We start from the raw sequence: 18,758 nt of genomic DNA on the forward strand, positions 1-18,758 counted from the left end.
CAGCCACAGCCATGCTCTGACTGAACCTCCCTTGCAGTTATACACTATGGGGGACATTCTATATATGGCACTGAATGTTAAGCACTACTTCTGCACCAAATTTTCGGCAAGAAAAAAAGTTTACTAATGGATGCAAGGCATCAAAACGGGACAGAAACAGCAGTTCTGCATGAAAAAAACCCCATACTTAACGCGCCAATTTATAGAACAGTACATGTTCCGTGCAGATCAGTAAAGGGGGCATGGCCACGGGTGGGCCGGAACATTCCCTTAAAATGAGCGCAGGGTGTTAGAATTTTGGAGGATCCACACCCAACTTGGGCACCGGGATTTATACCTAGTTTCAGTTGGTGTAACTCCTCATGTCCAAAGTTGAGCAGCTCTTTGCGCTCTTCTATAAAAAACGCCGATCCAAGACCACTCGTTATAGAATACCGTTCAGTAGGGATTTTTTTTTCCGGCACCAAATTTTGAGTGCCGTTTGTAGAATTTCCCCCCATAGCACTTACACGTGCCCTTATAGCATGCAAGGCATGCATAACTGTACATCCCCTTTATAGGATGTAATTTCCTAAGAAAATGCCTATGTGAAAAGTCCACAAAAAGACATCTATCTAATGTTCATGCTGATTTTCAAAGCACTTAGCCTTCCAACATATGGAACTTTGGAAGGCTAAGTGCTTTGAAAAAATTGAGTATAGACTCTAATTTACCTTTATAAAATAGACTTCCAGATCTAGCCCCAATTGCACACATTTCCACCTGCTCCAAAGGTGTAAACGTGTACATGCACTCACGTATTTATAAAATACATATATGCATCACAACTCTGCTTCTGCTCCCCCTGGGAAAGCCTATAAGCAGATCACATAAAAGAAGGCATAACCTCTCCACGTGCATTTAAGTTTTATGTATGTTTGTGGACATACAATTTTATATGTCAGGCATTACAAATGGAAAATGCTTTACAAAATTACCCCCTCCAACTTATACAGCCTAAATTTAAACATCTGGGATGGCAGAACATTAAAAAAAAAAAAAAAAAAAAAACAACCCCACACACTTAAGAAGTTGGCTCTCATTGCCAACCACATAGGTGTTTTCAAATACTGGACCATTTATATAAGGAAGAAAAGTTCATCCATGGTTTCTGGTTTCTGTTTTGAGGTCTTCTCGAGGCATTCACATCCAAGGTGGGTGAATTTTGTCTTCCTGTCTAGTGGTGAACAATTGCTGCTACTGATGAACTCAATCCAAGCTTCAGAGAACTCCTTATCAACTACCTATCATTTAAATGTTATTTTAACTACACCCCTTCACCAGGATAATATAAACTGTGGTTTAAACACAGGACTAAATTCAATAAATGGCAGAAAAAAAAATAGAACTTCGTGTTATTTCTATAAATGACACTCAAAGTTAGGAGCAGTGGACAGAATAGCACTTAGCAGGAGGAACTGTTGACTACTTTTAGGTGCAACCATTTACACCAGCAAAACTCTGGTGTAAATCCCCACACCTAAATTAGGCAGGGATCTCCTTTATTCTATAAAAGTGTGCATAAATTGTGGGAACGCCCATGATCCACCCCTTGACTCCCATGGCCACGCCCCCTTCTTGGATCCACACGTACATTTCACACACAGATCTGGCTGCCTAAATTTAACCACGCAAATTTTAATTAATGGCAATTAGCACCAATAATTGATTGTTAGGGCCCAATTATTGGAGCTAATTGGCTCATTATTCAATTAAATTGCATGTGTAAATTGGGCTCATGCCCAAATTTGAATGCACAATTTTTAGTGTCATTTGTCGAAATTGAAGTCAGCTGGCTCTGTTAAAAGGTCAGTTATCAGGTGTCATCACCAACACACTAGTGTTTCTGTGTACAAAAGAAGAGTGAGACGGGAGTGATTGTGTCTGATGGCCTTAAAGGGACCAAACAGAAAAGGCATAAAGAGAGGGATGACCAGCAAGAAAAAAAAGAGGTGATAATGCCCTTGTATAAATCTCTGGCGAGGCCCCATTTAGAGTACTGTGTGCAATTCTGGAGATTGCACCTACAAAAAGATATAAACAGGATCGAGTCTGCCCAGAGAGAGGCTACTAAATTGGTACGCGGTCTCTTGTCATAAAACATATAAGGACAGGCTTATGAACCTCAACATATATACACTGGAAGAGAGGTGGGAGAGAGGGATACGATAGAGATTTTAAGTACCTCAGTTGCGTTATGTACAGGAGGTGAGCCTTTTTCAAATGAAGGAAAACTCTGGGTCATTTGGCCCTTATCTGCTGTCATGTTTCTATGTTTCTTCTTTCTTTGGACCTTCTCTGAATCAAAAAGTAGAAATCTATTTTCTTACCGCCAAGTCTAAGACAAACACTGTAGGGATACAATTCTAAGATGACTGAAAAGAAAGGACAATGGACAAAAACCTGTTATTGATATCACAAAACCAAGAGATTGGGGTGACATATAAGCTGGGACAAGCTGTGATGGCTTATCACAATTAGGATGCCAATTTCTGATGAAAGACAAACATCGGAATCTCTCTTCTCAAGTGTGCCAGCTTACAAAACAAACTTCTTATTTACAGAATACACACATAGTATTTATTAATGTGGTCAAAAGGCTGTCTTAATTATACTGTGAAAAGTTTTACTAGCTGACCTTCAACGAGTTTGGAATGGAAATTCTAAGAAAAATTCTAGCAGAGAACAGAGAATCAAACACGGAAGTTCACAAGCATGGTATCAAAAATATGTCTTTAGGGCCTGATTTTATAACAGGACGCCGATATGGGAAGTCCAAAAAGGTGTCTCTGTGCCTTTATAAAACAGGCTCCCAGATCCAGCCCCAACAGCATGCAAATGCTGATGCGCACATTTATACTTGCTCCGAAGCAGGTGTCAAGGTTGTGAGTACTCTGTACACATAACTCAAATACATGTATGAGGAGTGGCCTAGTGGTTAGAGCACCAGTCTTGAAATCCAGAGGTGGCTGGTTCAAATCCCACTGCTGCTCCTTGTGATCTTGGGCAAGTCACTTAACCCTCCATTGCCTCAGGTACAAACTTAGATTGTGAGCCCTCCTGGGACAGAGAAATTGCCAGAGTACCTGAATGTAGCTCACCTTGAGCTACTCCTGAAAAAAGGTGTGAGCAAAATCCAAATGAATAAATAAAATATATATGTCTCAGTTCTGCCCCTGCTCTGCCCAAACTAGGCTCCTGATAATGCATACAGGTGACACCCGTACGGGTTTGCACCATCTTGTATACTGCTGTACAATTTTTAAAAAACGCTTTCCTCCCCCTCCCCCCACATAATGGAAGCATGGTTCTGAAGTGCTCCATTTCTTCCAGTACACAAATACACAAAATTTTGAAGCTGATTTTATATTTTTTGCTTAAGAATTCAGACTCAAAGATTACACAACTGCCACATTTTTTAATTCTTAAACATCTGAAAAGAATGAGTCAACAGATTCTCCAGACGTAAAACGGAAGCATCAGCATCTGTTCTAAATCTTCTATGCGCCTCCATCACCTCACCAATAGCCCGATAGTATGAAACCCATTTGCACACAAACATTTCTTACTCCGTTATGTTAGCAATGAAGCTATCTTAAGGCTGTTGATTAATGAAACAGTAAGCATCTGATAGAGAGACACAGATTTCATTGTCAAGGGTTTTCATGGCTGTGTTCATCAGATAGGGTGAAGGTGGAATAATGAGGCCTCTTAGTTCTTTAGGCTAGAGCTATGAACTCTGTTGGGACAAAGGATTCATTCTCTGCCGGTAGTGAGTAACTTGAGGGCTTTCTGTAGATTCACCACAGCAGTGCCGACATCTTCGTATTGCAGAGCGCTTCCAGCATATTTGCAGAACTTCTGAGCCCGCGCAAAGTCTTCTGGTGTTAAAAGGAGATCACCTGGAAGCACAAGAAAACACAAAAAGAAATTAACTAAAACAGCAAAAAGAGAATGAAAAAGCTTTATATTAAATGAAATCTAGATGTATTTTCAATTCTAACATAACAAGTAAGCTTGGACTTAATTCCCTAAAGCATATGGTGCACTTGCTATTTGGTTATCCTTTTGGAACCTGTTTCTTTCTCGAATCTCAGTGTTGGATTGCTGAATAGTTTTTAGCCCTGATGGCTCATTGTCCAGTACCTTTTCAGAATGAGAAACTGATATGGTTGAGAAAGGTTTGTCCTTTATATATGTCGTCAACAGCAGGATGTAATTCTACAGAAAAGTTAGTTACCAGAATGCTATGCTCAGCACAAAACAGTGGCTACTGTTGTACTGACTTTGCCGTCAGCATGGAATAATGAATTGATCCATAGCTGGAACGTTTATTCCACAACATACATCTGCATAGTGACATTTTTCTCCTTTCTGTTCTAATACGACTAACTGCACAAATGCTCTCCAGCTTTGTCTCAAGACAATGCTTAGCCCCTGAAGGTGAGCTGCAGCTTTATCGCCAACATGTGAAGAGAAAGAAGTCACTAATTAAACAATTTAATAGTTATGTCATTCAAACATGGTGAAAATGACCTCCCCCCCAGAGTTAGGTAGACTATTTAAACGATATATACACAAAATGAAGATGATACAAGAAAATTTTGCAGTCTGAAAAATACATCAGAGGAATTAGATCATATGTTTTCCAAATATAGTTAAATTCCCTACTAATGATAATTAACATAAGAGCCAAATGTACACGTGCAAATCCTCACATTTGGAGGTAGCATCATTTGATGGAGCCCATGAGATAAAAGCTTATTTGGCTCAGAGGTTTTCTAGAGAACTCTGAATCTTTAGAATCTACTGTACATATCAAGCCAGGCTAAGATCTTACATGCTCAGTTGTAAGAAAACTCCTAGGGTCGATATTTAGCATGGTTTAAGCAGCATGCTGAGTGGGCTGGCCACTGATATATAGCAACACTTAACCAGGAAGTACTGCTGAATATCACCTCTAACCGCATGTAGTAAAACAGGGCAGTAGAGAGGCGTAATGGGGGTGGAGTCAGGGAGGAAATATAACCAACTTAGGAAAAACAATCTCAGCTCAAAACGTCACCTAACTTACATAAAATACAACAAAAATAGTGCCAAATCATTGTACCATCAATGCAAGATCAGTAGTAAATAACACAGAACTAATTAAGGATTGGATTGAGGAAGAACAATTCGGGTTGCTCCTAATTACAGAAACCTGGCTAAATTCTAAAGATGGCCCAAAACTAAATGACATCTGTCCCTTAGGGTACAAAAAGAGAGGTAGGATTAGCAATAATATATAAGTCCTTTCTCAATGTTGAACTAACTTCATATACTATTTCATCTTACCTTGAAATACTAGCTTGCAAAATTAGTGATATCTCTCTTTTAGAGCAACTGTCTCATTCTATTCCATTGTCCCCCAGACAATTGGTATGATGCTGAAGAAGACTTTACACAGTTTATCTCAAACATATGTGTCAACTCCACAAACCTAATTTTGATAGGTGATATTAATGTGCATCTTGAAGACACTAATGATATTAAAATTCAAGATTTTAAAAAGTTTCTAAGACCGTGGAAATTCACCCAATCTCTTGAAGTTTCATCTCACACCAAATGAAATGGGAACCTACATTATGGTCTGACCATAGCAAGCTAACGTTTTCTCTTTATGGGACAGACGAGAATAATATCACGAAGTCTGGAAACGGCACTATCCCTTTTAAATCGAGAGGGAAAGTTGATGCTATAGAATTCTGGTCCAAAATCTTTGACGAGAAACCATTCCCTAACCAAAATTCTGACAACTTTTTAGTGAGATGAGACAATTGCAGTAGGTATACATTAGATAACATCGCTCCAGAAAAATGAGACCTAGCAGGAGATTAGCCCCTTGGTTTAATCAAGACATTCTAACAATAAAAAAGACGCTGCAAGAAGCTAGAGAGAAAATAGAATAAAACTAAAAATGAGGAAAATAGACTACAATGGACCGTAAGAGAATATAAAAACATAATTAAACAGGCTAAAACAAAAACTATGAAAAATATGTAGGAGACAGTTCAAAACTATAAGGTTTGATTAATAACCTACTAAACAAGCAGAACAATTGGCCCAATACTTTGAGCAAAAGATCATTAAGAAAAGGAAGGATGTCATGATGTCCAATGGTGACCTCATAGATTACATCATCGAATTGTCACATCTGAATACAGGAGTAAAACCCAATAGAATATGGCCTTCTTTTTCACAACTCACTACGGACACAATTAAGATCTTTACCTACTCAAATACTCCACTCACACTGGATTCTTGACACTTGTCCGAGCTACCTCCTAAAAGGAGCACCCGGCCATTTCATCTCATCCCTTACATTACACCTATCGTTTATGTTATCTCATGGTCTATTCCCCAAGGAGAAGGGCTACATCATGCTCACCCCTATACTAAAGAACGTGCAGGCTAGCAGAATTGATGTTTGTATTTACAGAGAATAAGGCCTTTTTTCTCAACTGAGATTTTCCACATGTTAACTCAGTATTAACTCAGCTAGACTATTGTAACACTGTCTATGCTGGATGTAATTATACACTACTAAAAAAAACTGCAATCACAACACTGCCGCTAGACTTGTTTGCAAAGAAACACATTTTGGAAAGGCCACCCCCATTGCTACAAAAGCTCCCAATAAAAGCTAGAGTCACTTTCAAATTATGCACATTTGTTTTTCAAATAATATACAGCATAGCGCCAGACAATATAACATCTTTAATTGAACTCCCCACTCGAAACGCTGCTCTAGGAACCAGAAGCTGCAATAAAGGTTATCTATAAATCAATTCTTACGACTGGATTTACCTATCAAGCAACCAAGTGCTGGAATTGCCTCCAGAAACAAATCAGAAGTGAAACTAATTGTATTAGTTTTTGCAAACTACTAAAAACCTTCCTTTTCAGGAAGTTCTTTCAACAGACAGTAGAAATAAATACAAAGGTACAATATCAATTGAAATCTGTATCACAAGTTTCATGATATCCTACTGTGTAATTGGTTATTCAATAGTTTGACTGTATAAAGCTCCTTTTCACGCTTTTTCATTTTTTCTTTATACTCTTACTATGTAATGAATTTAATTCCTCATTCATTATTACCACTGTTGTATGTAAGTCATATTGAACTCATATTTGTTTGGGATAATGTGGGATGTAAATGTCATTATAAATAAATAAATAATAGAATAATGAATACAGGGAAAACCAAGATGCTGAGGGCTCTGTTCATGGAGCGCTGTACTTGTAACCAGAAGGGCAGGATAGAAGCATTGCTCATATTGCATTGTATTAAGGCAGCACACCATTTTGACACACTAAATTCCACACCACTGGTGAAGATGATTAAAATACGAGGAGCAGCAAAATTGGCTTATCCCTCAGCAAGACTGGAACAAAAATGATTTTTCCAGGTGGACTTCATGTTCATCTACTTGTTGAAACAGTGAGTTAGACTTGTCCATTTTACTATAACATTATACTGTGCACTTATTTGCAAGATCATAGTTATTGTCATTATAGCCCACTGGCTTTGGCTGTTACCACACTGCGGTGATTTCTTCACACAGAGTTAAACCTGGCTGTAGTGCAGCACCCTAGTCATATCTTAGCTTCTCTTTCTAGCCTCATGCTTTCTACCTCTTGATTTGAAGCACAACAGTCCAGCCCAGAAACAGAGGGGAAGGATGTACCTGGGGTACTACTTAACTACCAAATCCCTGGCTCCTATTCAAGAAGCTATAATGAAAATCAGAACGACAAGTGAGGTGATTAAATTTGCAGATGATACAAAACTATTCAAGGTTGTTAAAACACGAGTGGACTGTGAAATATTGCACGAAGACCTTAGGAAATTGGAAGACTGGGCATCCAAATGGCAGATGAAATTTAATGTGGACAAATGCAAGGTGATGCACATTGGAAAGAATAATCCAAATCATAGTTACCTGATGCTAAGGTCCACCTTGGGGCTCAGCACTCAAGAAAAAGTTCTACATATCGTAGATACTACGCAGAAATCTTCTGCTCAGTGTGTGGCGGCAGCCAATAAAGCAAACAGGATGCTAGGAAATATTAGGAAAGGGATGGTGAATAAGACCAAAAATGCTATAATGCCTTTGTATCGCTCCATGGTGTGACTGCACCTTGAGTAGTGTGCTCAGTTCTGGTTGCCGTATCTCAAAAAAGATATAGTGGAATTAGAGAAGGTTCAAAAAGGAGCGACCAAAATGATAAAGGGAACAGAACTCCTCTCGTATGAGGAAATGCTAAAGAGTAGGGCTCTTCAGCTTTGAAAAGAGATGGATGAGGGGAGATAGCACTGTGGTCTACAAAATTCTGAGTGGTGTAGAACAAGTAGAAGTAAATTGATTTTTTACTTGTTCCAAAAGTATAAAGACTAGGGGACACCCGAAGAAGTTACACGGAAATACTTCTAAAACAAATAGGAGGAAATATTTTTTCACTCATAGAATAGTTAAGCTCTGGAACTCTTTGCCAGAGGATGTAGTAACAATGGTTAGCGTATCTGGGTTTAAAAAAGGTTTGGACAAATTCCTGGAGTAAAAGTCCATAGTCTGCTACTGAGACGGACATGGGGAAGCAACTGTTTGCTCTGGGATTGGTAGCATGGAATGTTGGTGCTAATTGGGTTTCTGCCAAGTACTTGTGACCTGCCGTGGCCACTGTTTAGAAAACAGGATGCTGGGCTAGATGGACCATTGGTCCTGACCCACTATGGTTACTCTTATGTTCTTATGACAAGAGATGGCATGAGCCTCTCTGGACCATTGTGCGGGCTGAAGTCAGTAGGTGGAGCTTGCCGCTATATTGAGGGACGCAAAACATTTGCAGATGCGATTGAAAACAATAGCAAACATGCGGTTTCATTAAACCTCCTTGGTTTTGCATTCTTTATTATTATTATTAGCATTTGTAAAGCGCTACCAGTTGCACGCAGCATTCTTTATGCTAGGAGGGGATTGGGGAAGATGGGTGTAAGGGGAGTTGGGAGTTTCTGAGGGGTCTGTGAAGCAGGGGAGGGTTGTATTCAAAATGTATTTGCCAGTGTTCCATAGCTAGATTTGTTATTTGCAATGCTATATTGTGGTTTAAAGTGCAGCGCTATATAAAAACAATAGCAAACACTTATGACTGCCTATGTGTTTGGGGTTTTTTTTAAATTTGACAGTTTTTATATTTGAAAGCTTCCCATATGTACATATATATCATGAAATAAAACTGGAAATCATTAAAACAACATAAAACATTATTGTAGCTGGTAGAAACAGCAGTAAAACTATTTTGTGTTCACTTTTCTATACTGTTCTATACAATACAGTATTATATGGATAGATCTAAGTGAGGATATCCTGTTTCCTGACTGTTATTGTAATCTGCCTTGGGGAGCCTGATATTATTAAGATGGCATATACTGAAATTAAATGGAAGTAAAATTAAACTCTCCTTTCATTGGGGAACATGGAATTACATCTTCACTTCCATCTCTTTTGTAGAAGTTTACATTTTAGATACACAAATTGATTATTCTGTTTTGAGCATGTTTCAGGGACACATGGTTTTATAATAAAAATAAATATTTTTGTTTTCATTTGTTTAAACATTACTAAATGGGCTATAAGCTCCTAATGCAGTCCATTGGTTTTCTTATATTTGTTTTCTTGTAATGACTTATACTTTGCCAAAACTGAAAACTCTTATCTCTTCTATCTGGCTGATAATAAAAGGAGCTCATTGTGAACACTATCCACCCTAAAAGGCTGTTTTGTGACTGAACATGAGGAATTGTGATATTGCATAAATAAGTGTGTATTTTTGTTCCTGGTCATGCATCCAAAGGTTATGTAATCCTTTCAAGAAAGCCAGTTAATCGTTTAACTTATTAGTAGAACATAACCACAAAGACAGGTTATTTTGAGTTAGTCTTCACTGTTTCAAATTTGCTTTCCTTTTGCCATCACTATCCAGTTGGATAGGTAGTGCCTTAAAAGGTGCAGGATTAAGTTGTTTTTTTTTTTTTTTATTTACTTGCATATACCACATTATCACAAGCAAACTTGGGTTCAATGTGGTTTATATTTGAAAATACAGTGAGGCAGAATAATAGAATTCAGTAACATCACACATCATGGGAGCAAGTAGATAGATGTCGCTGAAGCATTTAACAAAGTTGAGATTAGCATATATACCCAACTGGACATTTAAAAGTTTGTCCTTTAATGATGCTGCATGTTCAGAAATCATAGTCAAAAGTATAGACAGTTATTCAAACATTATCACATGCACACACTACACACACTACAAAAGGCATCCATACACACACTGAAATGTCAACAACAACTTCTACAGAGTACATCCAAAACTTGATTTTTTATTTCCTTATTTCCATCTTCCAAAATTCTAGACAGATGTACAGATCAATAGGACCCCATGTTAACTGCTTAAAGTACTTTAGTAAATATCTTCCTATGTATCTCTTATAAAATAGTAGAATAAGCAGCAGAAATTGCACTTACTTTGCAAGTGCAGACATTTACATTAGCTTTACATTTCAGTTTGTTGAACATATTTGATATCTGTATTCACTTTTCCCAAGTTTTCCCTTCTATTTGCACCATTCACCCACCTCCTATTCCTTGCTTTTCGTGAACCATTACAACATTTTACTCATCAAGTAAATAATAATGCTTATTGTTATTGTACTACTGGTTGTACGCAGTGCTTCACAGTGGAAATTACATGGTACTACTTTTAAAACATATAGGAGGAAAAGCGAAGATACTTACATGTAGCGGGTATTCTCAGAGAACAGAAGGCTTTATAGTCTCACAAGTGGGTGACGCCGACCTGCGCCGCCCAGTCTAGGACTTATGAAAAGCATAAGTAGAGCTTTGTGGAGCACGAGACACGCTCCACCGTGAGAATGTGTTTTATACTACAGCAAAAAAAGTTAAAAAATAAGAAAGGAGTCAACTCCAAGGGGAAGTGGGAGGGATAGTGAGAATACAAAGCTTGCTGTCCTTAGAGAATGCCCTCTATAGGTAAGTATCTTTGCTTTCTCCTAGGACAAGCAGGCTTATAGATTCTCACAAGTGGGGAATCCCTAGCATCCAGGCTCACAAAAAACAACAAACATTGGTGAACTGGGCATCGAAATGGCGAGGGCATAACAGATTAACCTGAAACTATATACAATCTAAATGAGAGTGCAGCCTGGAACAGAATAAGAATAAAATGGGCCTAGGAGGGTGGAGTTGGATTCTAGACCCCAACAGATTCTGCAACACTGTCTGCCCGAACCGACTGTTGCGTCAGGTATCCTGCTCAAGGCAGTAGTGTGATGTGAATGTGTGGACTGAAGACCATGATGCAGCCTTGCAAATTTCTTCAATGGAGACTGACCTCAAGTGGGCTACCGACGCAGCCATGGCTCTCACATTTTGAGATGGTATTACCCTTTAGGGCCAGCCCAGCCAGGGCATAAGTGAAGGAAATGCAATCTGCCAGCCAATTAGAGTGTGCGTTTCCCGAAGTCAACTCCCATCCTGTTGGGATCAAAATAAATAAAAAGTTGGGCGGACTGTCTGTGGGGCCTGGTACTACTCCATATAGTAGGCCAACTCGAAGCAGAACTACCACCAGAGGTCGTGTTGGGGCCCTCTGTACACATTTACTACCTTTGGCTTTAATTTTATTGAATTTACTACCTTTGGTTAATCTGAGAAGAGCTCTCCACAATACTTTTTCCAAAAAAGCTTCTGAAATCATGCTCCAGTTTTTACAGATTATTTAATTTCATTGGCTGAATTTATTATTCCACTCGTCTTTACAATCTCAAGTGGATTACAAATAAAACATTCATAAAAAACAGCCAAGAAATACAATAAAAATGTCATTATACTTTACACAGGGCTTGGTGGTTTCTTTAGAACTGAAAATTTTAACTTTGCTATAAACAAGGAAATACTATTTCATTTAGTTTTGGTGAAACTGGGTAGACAGTTAATTGCAATTTTTTTTTTAAAGGAAAGACCAAGACAAAAATGACGAATAAAAGTATTCATCCTCACAAACAGCACAGTTAATATGTATTTGTAAGTCAGTCCAAAACAAGGTTAGTAAATGCTACTGTGGCAAGTATTACTGAAGAGCTCATTATAGCAAGAGGACACCGTTTTAGTCTGTTCATTTAAGTAATCCTGAACAAGATGCTTCTCTTAATTTGATGGTAGCATAAGGACAACAGTGTATTATCTAATGGGACAAACTGTGGTTTCGTATGCCTTTGTATCGGTCCATGATGTAACTCGAATACTGTGTTCAGTTCTGGTCACTGCATCTCAAAAAAGATATAGTAGAATTAGAAAAGGTACAGAGAAGAGTGATGAAAATGATAAAGGGGATGGGATGACTTCCCCATGAGACGAGGCTGAAGTGGCTAGGGCTCTTCAGCTTGAAGAGAAGACGGCTGAGGGGAGATATGATAGAGGTCTATAATGAGTGGAGTGGAACGGATAGACGTGAATTGTTTGTTTACAAAAATACTAGGACTAGGGGGCACGCAATGAAGCTACAAAGTAGTAAATTTAATATCAATCGGAGAACATTTTTCTTCACTCAATGTGTAATTAAACTCTGGAATTCGTTGTCAGAGAATGTGGTAAAGGTAGTTAGCTTAGTGGGGTTTAAACAAGGTCTGGATGGCTTCCTACAGGAAAAGTCCATTATTAAATTCACTTGAGGAAAGTACACTGCTTATTTGTGGGATAAGCAGCATAAAATGTATTGAACTTTTTCGGGATCTTGCCAGGTATTTGTGACCTGGATTGGCCACTGTTGGAAACAGGATGCTGGGCTTGATGGACCTTTGGTCTGTCCCAGTGTGGCAATACTTATGTACTTAAGTCTTCCGTGACGTTCCATATTTAAGTACCCTGATGCAGCAAACATTTGTTCTTCTGGATATACATTTCTCTTGATGCCCCTCTACAAGTAGTTGGTGAGGCCCCACTTGGAGTATTGTGTTCAGTTTTGGAGGCCGTATCTTGCTAAAGATGTAAAAAGACTGGAAGCGGTGCAAAGAAAAGCTACGAAAATGGTATGGGATTTGCGTTGCAAACCGTACGAGGAGAGACTTGCTGACCTGAACATGTATACCTTGGAGGAAAGGAGAAACAGGGGTGATATGATACAGACGTTCAAATATTTGAAAGGTATTAATCCGCAAACAGACCTTTTCCTGAGACGGGAAGGCAGTAGAACTAGAGGACATGAATTGAGGTTGAAGGGGGGCAGACTCAGGACTAATGTCAGGAAGTATTTTTTCACGGAGAAGGTGGTGGACATGTGGAATGCCCTCCCGCAGTAGGTGGTGGAGATGAAAACAGTAATGGAATTCAAACATGCGTGGGATAAGCACAAAGGAATCCTGTTTAGAAGGAATGGTTCCGTGGAATCTTAGCGGAGATTGGGTGGCGACGCCGGTAATTGGAAACAAAACGGGAGCTGGGCAGACTTCTACGGTCTACGCCCTGATCGTGACTGGATAGGGATGGGCTGGAGTGTAAATTTTAAGGGGCTTCGACATTAGCTTCAGAAGCTTTAGTACAAGAACAGTGCTGGGCACACTTCTATGGTCTGTGCCCTGAAAATGGCAAGGACAAATCAAACTCGGGTATGTATATAAAGTATCACATACCATGTAAAATGAGTTTATCTTGTTGGGCAGACTGGATGGACCGTACAAGGTCTTTATCTACCGTCATTTACTATGTTACTATGTTACTTACCTATGAAAAAAAGAGCTTATAAAAATGGTAAATGTTGCCATGATAAATATTGAAGATGAGAAAAAAAAAACCCTCTTGCAGCAATTGCTCCTATACAAAATGAAAAAAAAAATCCACCTCTCTTCTTTCAGTCACTAACAATTATTCTATTATGGGCTTTACATTTTTAATATTCTGGCATCTGCCACCTGTTAGACCTGTATGGCCACTATCTGTCGCCACTGATTTTTTTTAGCTTGCTGGTGAAATGGCCGAACTAGTTTAAACCTGTGACTTTTTAAAAGTTTGCTGTTATTTGATGGACAGCATATATATATATAGCTGAACAATTACATATGATCAAATTGTAGAGGGTGTACAGTATTATTCAGTCTCTACACACACCTTTGGAAATTCCAAAAGAACCAGCCTACTCTAAATGTTGCCTGTAAGTATATTACGTGCAGAAAGATTTGGTGTCACAGAAGCTGGAAATTCTTTCAGGGATCTGAGGCAACAGGCCAGCACAAAACTCCTTTAATGGAAGGAAACTTTTTTTTTTAAACTAGCCTAATCATATTATTTCAGTACCGGCTCTCTTGGCATGAGGCCATTTTCTTTTATTAAGCTACCACTACCAAAAACATTTGTGAAGCTTTTTTTCCCAAACTAGACCTCAGGCTTCTAAATGTAAGGCAACTATAATCCAAGCAAATACCAGCTAGTAAAAGTGAATATATTGAACATCATGAAACATATTTGTATGCTTCATAAAAGGGTCCTTTTTCTACGCTGCATTAAGCAGTTAATATCGAATTAGTAAGTGCTAAATGTTAATGCTACACTTGATATTTAGCATACTCTAATTCCAACTGAGAAATGCAGAATAAGGTGGGGGACAGGGAGGGACTGCGTCTTACATTTAATGGGTGGTTTGTTAATGCAGCAGATATTGCAAAAATTATGATGCCAACTTCAAAAAGTGCTGTTAAATGCATCTGCATTATCTGTACTAGGGTGCTTATTTTAGAAGCGCTATTTGAGTTAGATTTGCATAAACATTTAAATCTCAGTTTTACAAAGCTGAAATATATAACTCAAACTTCATTAGGAATAGTAAATATGTTCCTCACAGAAGTCTTTAGTATATGAACTGAAATTAGTTAGACTTTCTAGACGTGTGTCAGTACAGAACAAGGGACATTATTAGGCAAAGGGGCTGAACTATGGCACTTTCGTCTAGCCTTTTAAAGAAATATTACAAATTATGTATCATTTCACCAACATTTAAAAACATGGAAAATATTTGCGTACATACTGAGTTAACTGGGGTCTGCTGTCATTGATTATGGTATTTAACATCATTTTAATTTATGCTTGATATGATTGAAATCTGGAGAATTTTGCTATATTTTTATTATGTATTTTACTATAATCTGCCCTGAATTGATGGCTCAGTGGAATATGAGTGTATTAAATTAAATTTAGTATGTTAATAAACAAACTAAACAATTATATAGATTGGACCTTCAGAGGGTGAGCTCTCAGAGGTATACGAATCATGCTCAACTCCTCAGAGAAGAGGAACCTTTCTTTGTCATCAGGTCTGAGTAATATCCAAACAAAAATTCTCTTTTACTTTACTTTTAACAGGACACCTTTTTTTTAACCAAAATTTAATAAAGATGCACAGAGGCTGCCAGGATGCCCTACTTTTCAACGAAGAAACTATACTAGAATCCCTGTCCAGCGTCATTCATTGATCATTTCTTGAAGACAGAAGTGACAGAAATTTCTTCATATCTTCAGTACGCCCAATTGACTATTACAATTGACTATTGACTATTGTCAATTGACCAATTGACTATTACACCCAATTGACTAATTCTCTCAGCTCTAACCCTCGTCGTCTCTTCGCCACCCTTAACTCCCTCCTCAAAGTGCCCTCCGCTCCCACCCCCCCGTCACTCTCTCCTCAATCACTGGCTGACTACTTCCGCGACAAGGTGCAAAAGATCAACCTTGAGTTCACTACCAAGCCACCTCCTCCTCCTCTTCACCCTTCAACCCTCTCCCTCAACCAACCAACCCAGACCTCCTTCTCCTCCTTTCCTGATATCTCCGAGGAGGAAACCGCCCGCCTTCTTTCCTCCTCAAAATGCACCACTTGTTCCTCTGATCCCATCCCCACCAACTTACTTAACACCATCTCTCCTACTATCACCCCCTCCATCTGTCATATCCTCAACCTCTCTCTCTCCACTGCAACTGTCCCCGACACCTTCAAGCATGCTGTAGTCACGCCACTCCTCAAAAAACCATCACTAGACCCTACCTGTCCCTCCAACTACCGCCCCATCTCCCTCCTACCCTTCCTCTCCAAGACACTTGAGCGCGCAGTCCACAGCCGCTGCCTTGATTTTCTCTCCTCTCATGCCATCCTTGATCCGCTTCAATCCGGTTTTCGCCCTCTTCACTCGACAGAAACAGCACTTTCTAAAGTCTGTAATGACCTGTTCCTTGCCAAATCCAGAGGCCACTACTCCATCCTCATCCTCCTGGATCTATCCGCCGCTTTTGACACTGTCAATCATGACTTACTTCTTGCCACACTGTCCTCATTTGGGTTCCAGGGCTCTGTCCTCTCCTGGTTCTCCTCCTATCTCTCCCACCGCACCTTCAAAGTTCACTCTCATGGATCTTCCTCCACCCCCATCCCCTTATCTGTTGGTGTTCCCCAGGGATCGGTCCTTGGACCCCTTCTCTTCTCAATCTACACCTCTTCCCTGGGCTCCCTGATCTCATCTCATGGTTTCCAGTATCATCTCTATGCTGATGACACCCAACTGTATCTCTCCACACCAGACATCACCGCAGAGACCCAGGCAAAGGTATCGGCCTGCTTATCCAACATTGCTGCCTGGATGTCCAACCGCCACCTGAAACTGAACATGTCCAAGACCGAGCTTATCGTCTTTCCACCAAAACCCACTTCTCCTCTTCCTCCACTTTCTATCTCAGTTGATAACACCCTCATCCTCCCCGTCTCATCTGCCCGCAACCTCGGAGTCATCTTTGACTCCTCTCTCTCCTTCTCTGCGCATATCCAGCAGATAGCCAAGACCTGTCGCTTCTTCCTCTTTAACATCAGCAAAATTCGCCCTTTCCTCTCTGAACACACCACCCGAACTCTCGTCCACGCTCTCATTACCTCTCGCCTGGACTACTGCAACTTACTCCTCACCGGCCTCCCACTTAGCCATCTATCCCCCCTTCAGTCTGTTCAGAACTCTGCTGCACGTCTCATATTCCGCCAGAACCGATATACTCATATCACCCCTCTCCTCAGGTCACTTCACTGGCTTCCGATCAGATACCGCATTCAATTCAAGCTTCTCCTTCTTACCTACAAATGCACTCAGTCTGCTGCCCCTCACTACCTCTCTACCCTCATCTCCCCTTACGTTCCCGCCCGTAACCTCCGTTCACAGGATAAATCCCTCCTCTCAGTACCCTTCTCCACCACCGCCAACTCCAGGCTCCGCTCATTCTGCCTCACCTCACCCTATGCTTGGAACAACCTTCCTGAACCCTTACGCCAAGCCCCCTCCCTGCCCGTCTTCAAGTCTTTGCTTAAAGCCCACCTCTTCAATGCTGCGTTCGGCACCTAACCCTTACCGTTCAGTGAATCCAGACTGCCCCAATTTGACTGCACCTATCGGACCGACCGTTCACTTGTCTATTAGATTGTAAGCTCTTTGAGCAGGGACTGTCTCTCTTTGTTAAATTGTACAGCGCTGCGTAACCCTAGTAGCGCTCTAGAAATGTTAAGTAGTAGTAGTAGTAGTAGTAGTACGCATCTGCTTTAAGAATTCTCTCTGAAGTAACTAATCCTTTGAAATCAATTTTGATAGTGACCTTTGATATAATGTCATTATATACTTGTTGTATCCCTCACAGTGGTTCCTGTACCCTGCTGAGGAATTTTGTCCTGTTGCCCTTTGGAAACAATTCTTAGATGACATTTTGTCTTTGGATGAGCACCGAAAAACTACATTTTGTTTTGCAACTGGTTGAATTCTTTGAATCCTTATTTAAAGTTTGCAATATATTATCATGAATCTATTGATTTCTTGGATGTCTGTATATCAAAGGAGGATGATCAGCTACCCACTTCTGTGTTTTCTACATCGTAACGCCTATTTACATTTTGTTAGTTTCCATGCCTATATAATGAATAGCCGTCTTCCAATCAATTTCTTAGAGTGAAAGACACTTTGCTCTACACTGATAGAATTTAAAGTTCAAACAAAGCTAATTTAGCAGCTATTTTTGAATTGCAGATACCCAGCTTCAGTGGTACACAAGGCTTACTGGTAAGTTTGTTTTATACACAGAGTTATGTCAATATCATAATTTGACAAGATGGTTTAACAGTATGTGTTCTTCCATTTTCTACATCTTCAGCTTCTATTGCATCTATCATCTGCCGAAATTGGCATGTATTACAGCTATATTCCGTTTTTAAAGTGTTTACAATTAGTTTAACAAAGGGGCAAAACCAGTGATGGATATTTATCATAAGAATTTGGATCAGACGTCTAAGTTACAGGAAACTAAACATAGTATATATGGTGCTCCTCCTTGATATGTGGTCCAGTTTGGAAGACCCACAGACGAGATACAAAATTAGACTTAGAAGGTCCACTACATATCCTACAATGGGAGCAGTATATGTAATTTTGTGTCCTTGTATCTGTGTTTATATTGGTAGGAATATGCACATGGTTAAGCTCTGCTTGAATGAGCATAAATCTAGAATTCTAACTGGTAATATACAGGAACTGTTGGTTCAATATTGGTTAGACTTTAAACACCAAACCACAGTTTTGA

At 39.6% G+C, this 18,758-nt stretch overlaps 1 protein-coding gene across 1 annotated transcript in view; it reads right to left on the reverse strand.

The window, feature by feature from the left end:
- Positions 1-3,386: 3,386 nt before the first annotated feature.
- VTA1 (vesicle trafficking 1) overlaps positions 3,387-18,758 on the reverse strand; it is a 184,646-nt gene continuing 169,274 nt past the window's right edge. The window contains exon 8 of the mRNA XM_030198503.1: positions 3,387-3,941. Coding sequence (XP_030054363.1) covers positions 3,796-3,941 — 146 coding nt within the window. The 3' untranslated portion in view covers positions 3,387-3,795. The remainder of the gene's footprint in view (positions 3,942-18,758) is intronic.

Source organism: Microcaecilia unicolor, chromosome 3 (assembly GCF_901765095.1).
Source record: "Microcaecilia unicolor chromosome 3, aMicUni1.1, whole genome shotgun sequence".
Taxonomy (NCBI): domain Eukaryota; kingdom Metazoa; phylum Chordata; class Amphibia; order Gymnophiona; family Siphonopidae; genus Microcaecilia; species Microcaecilia unicolor.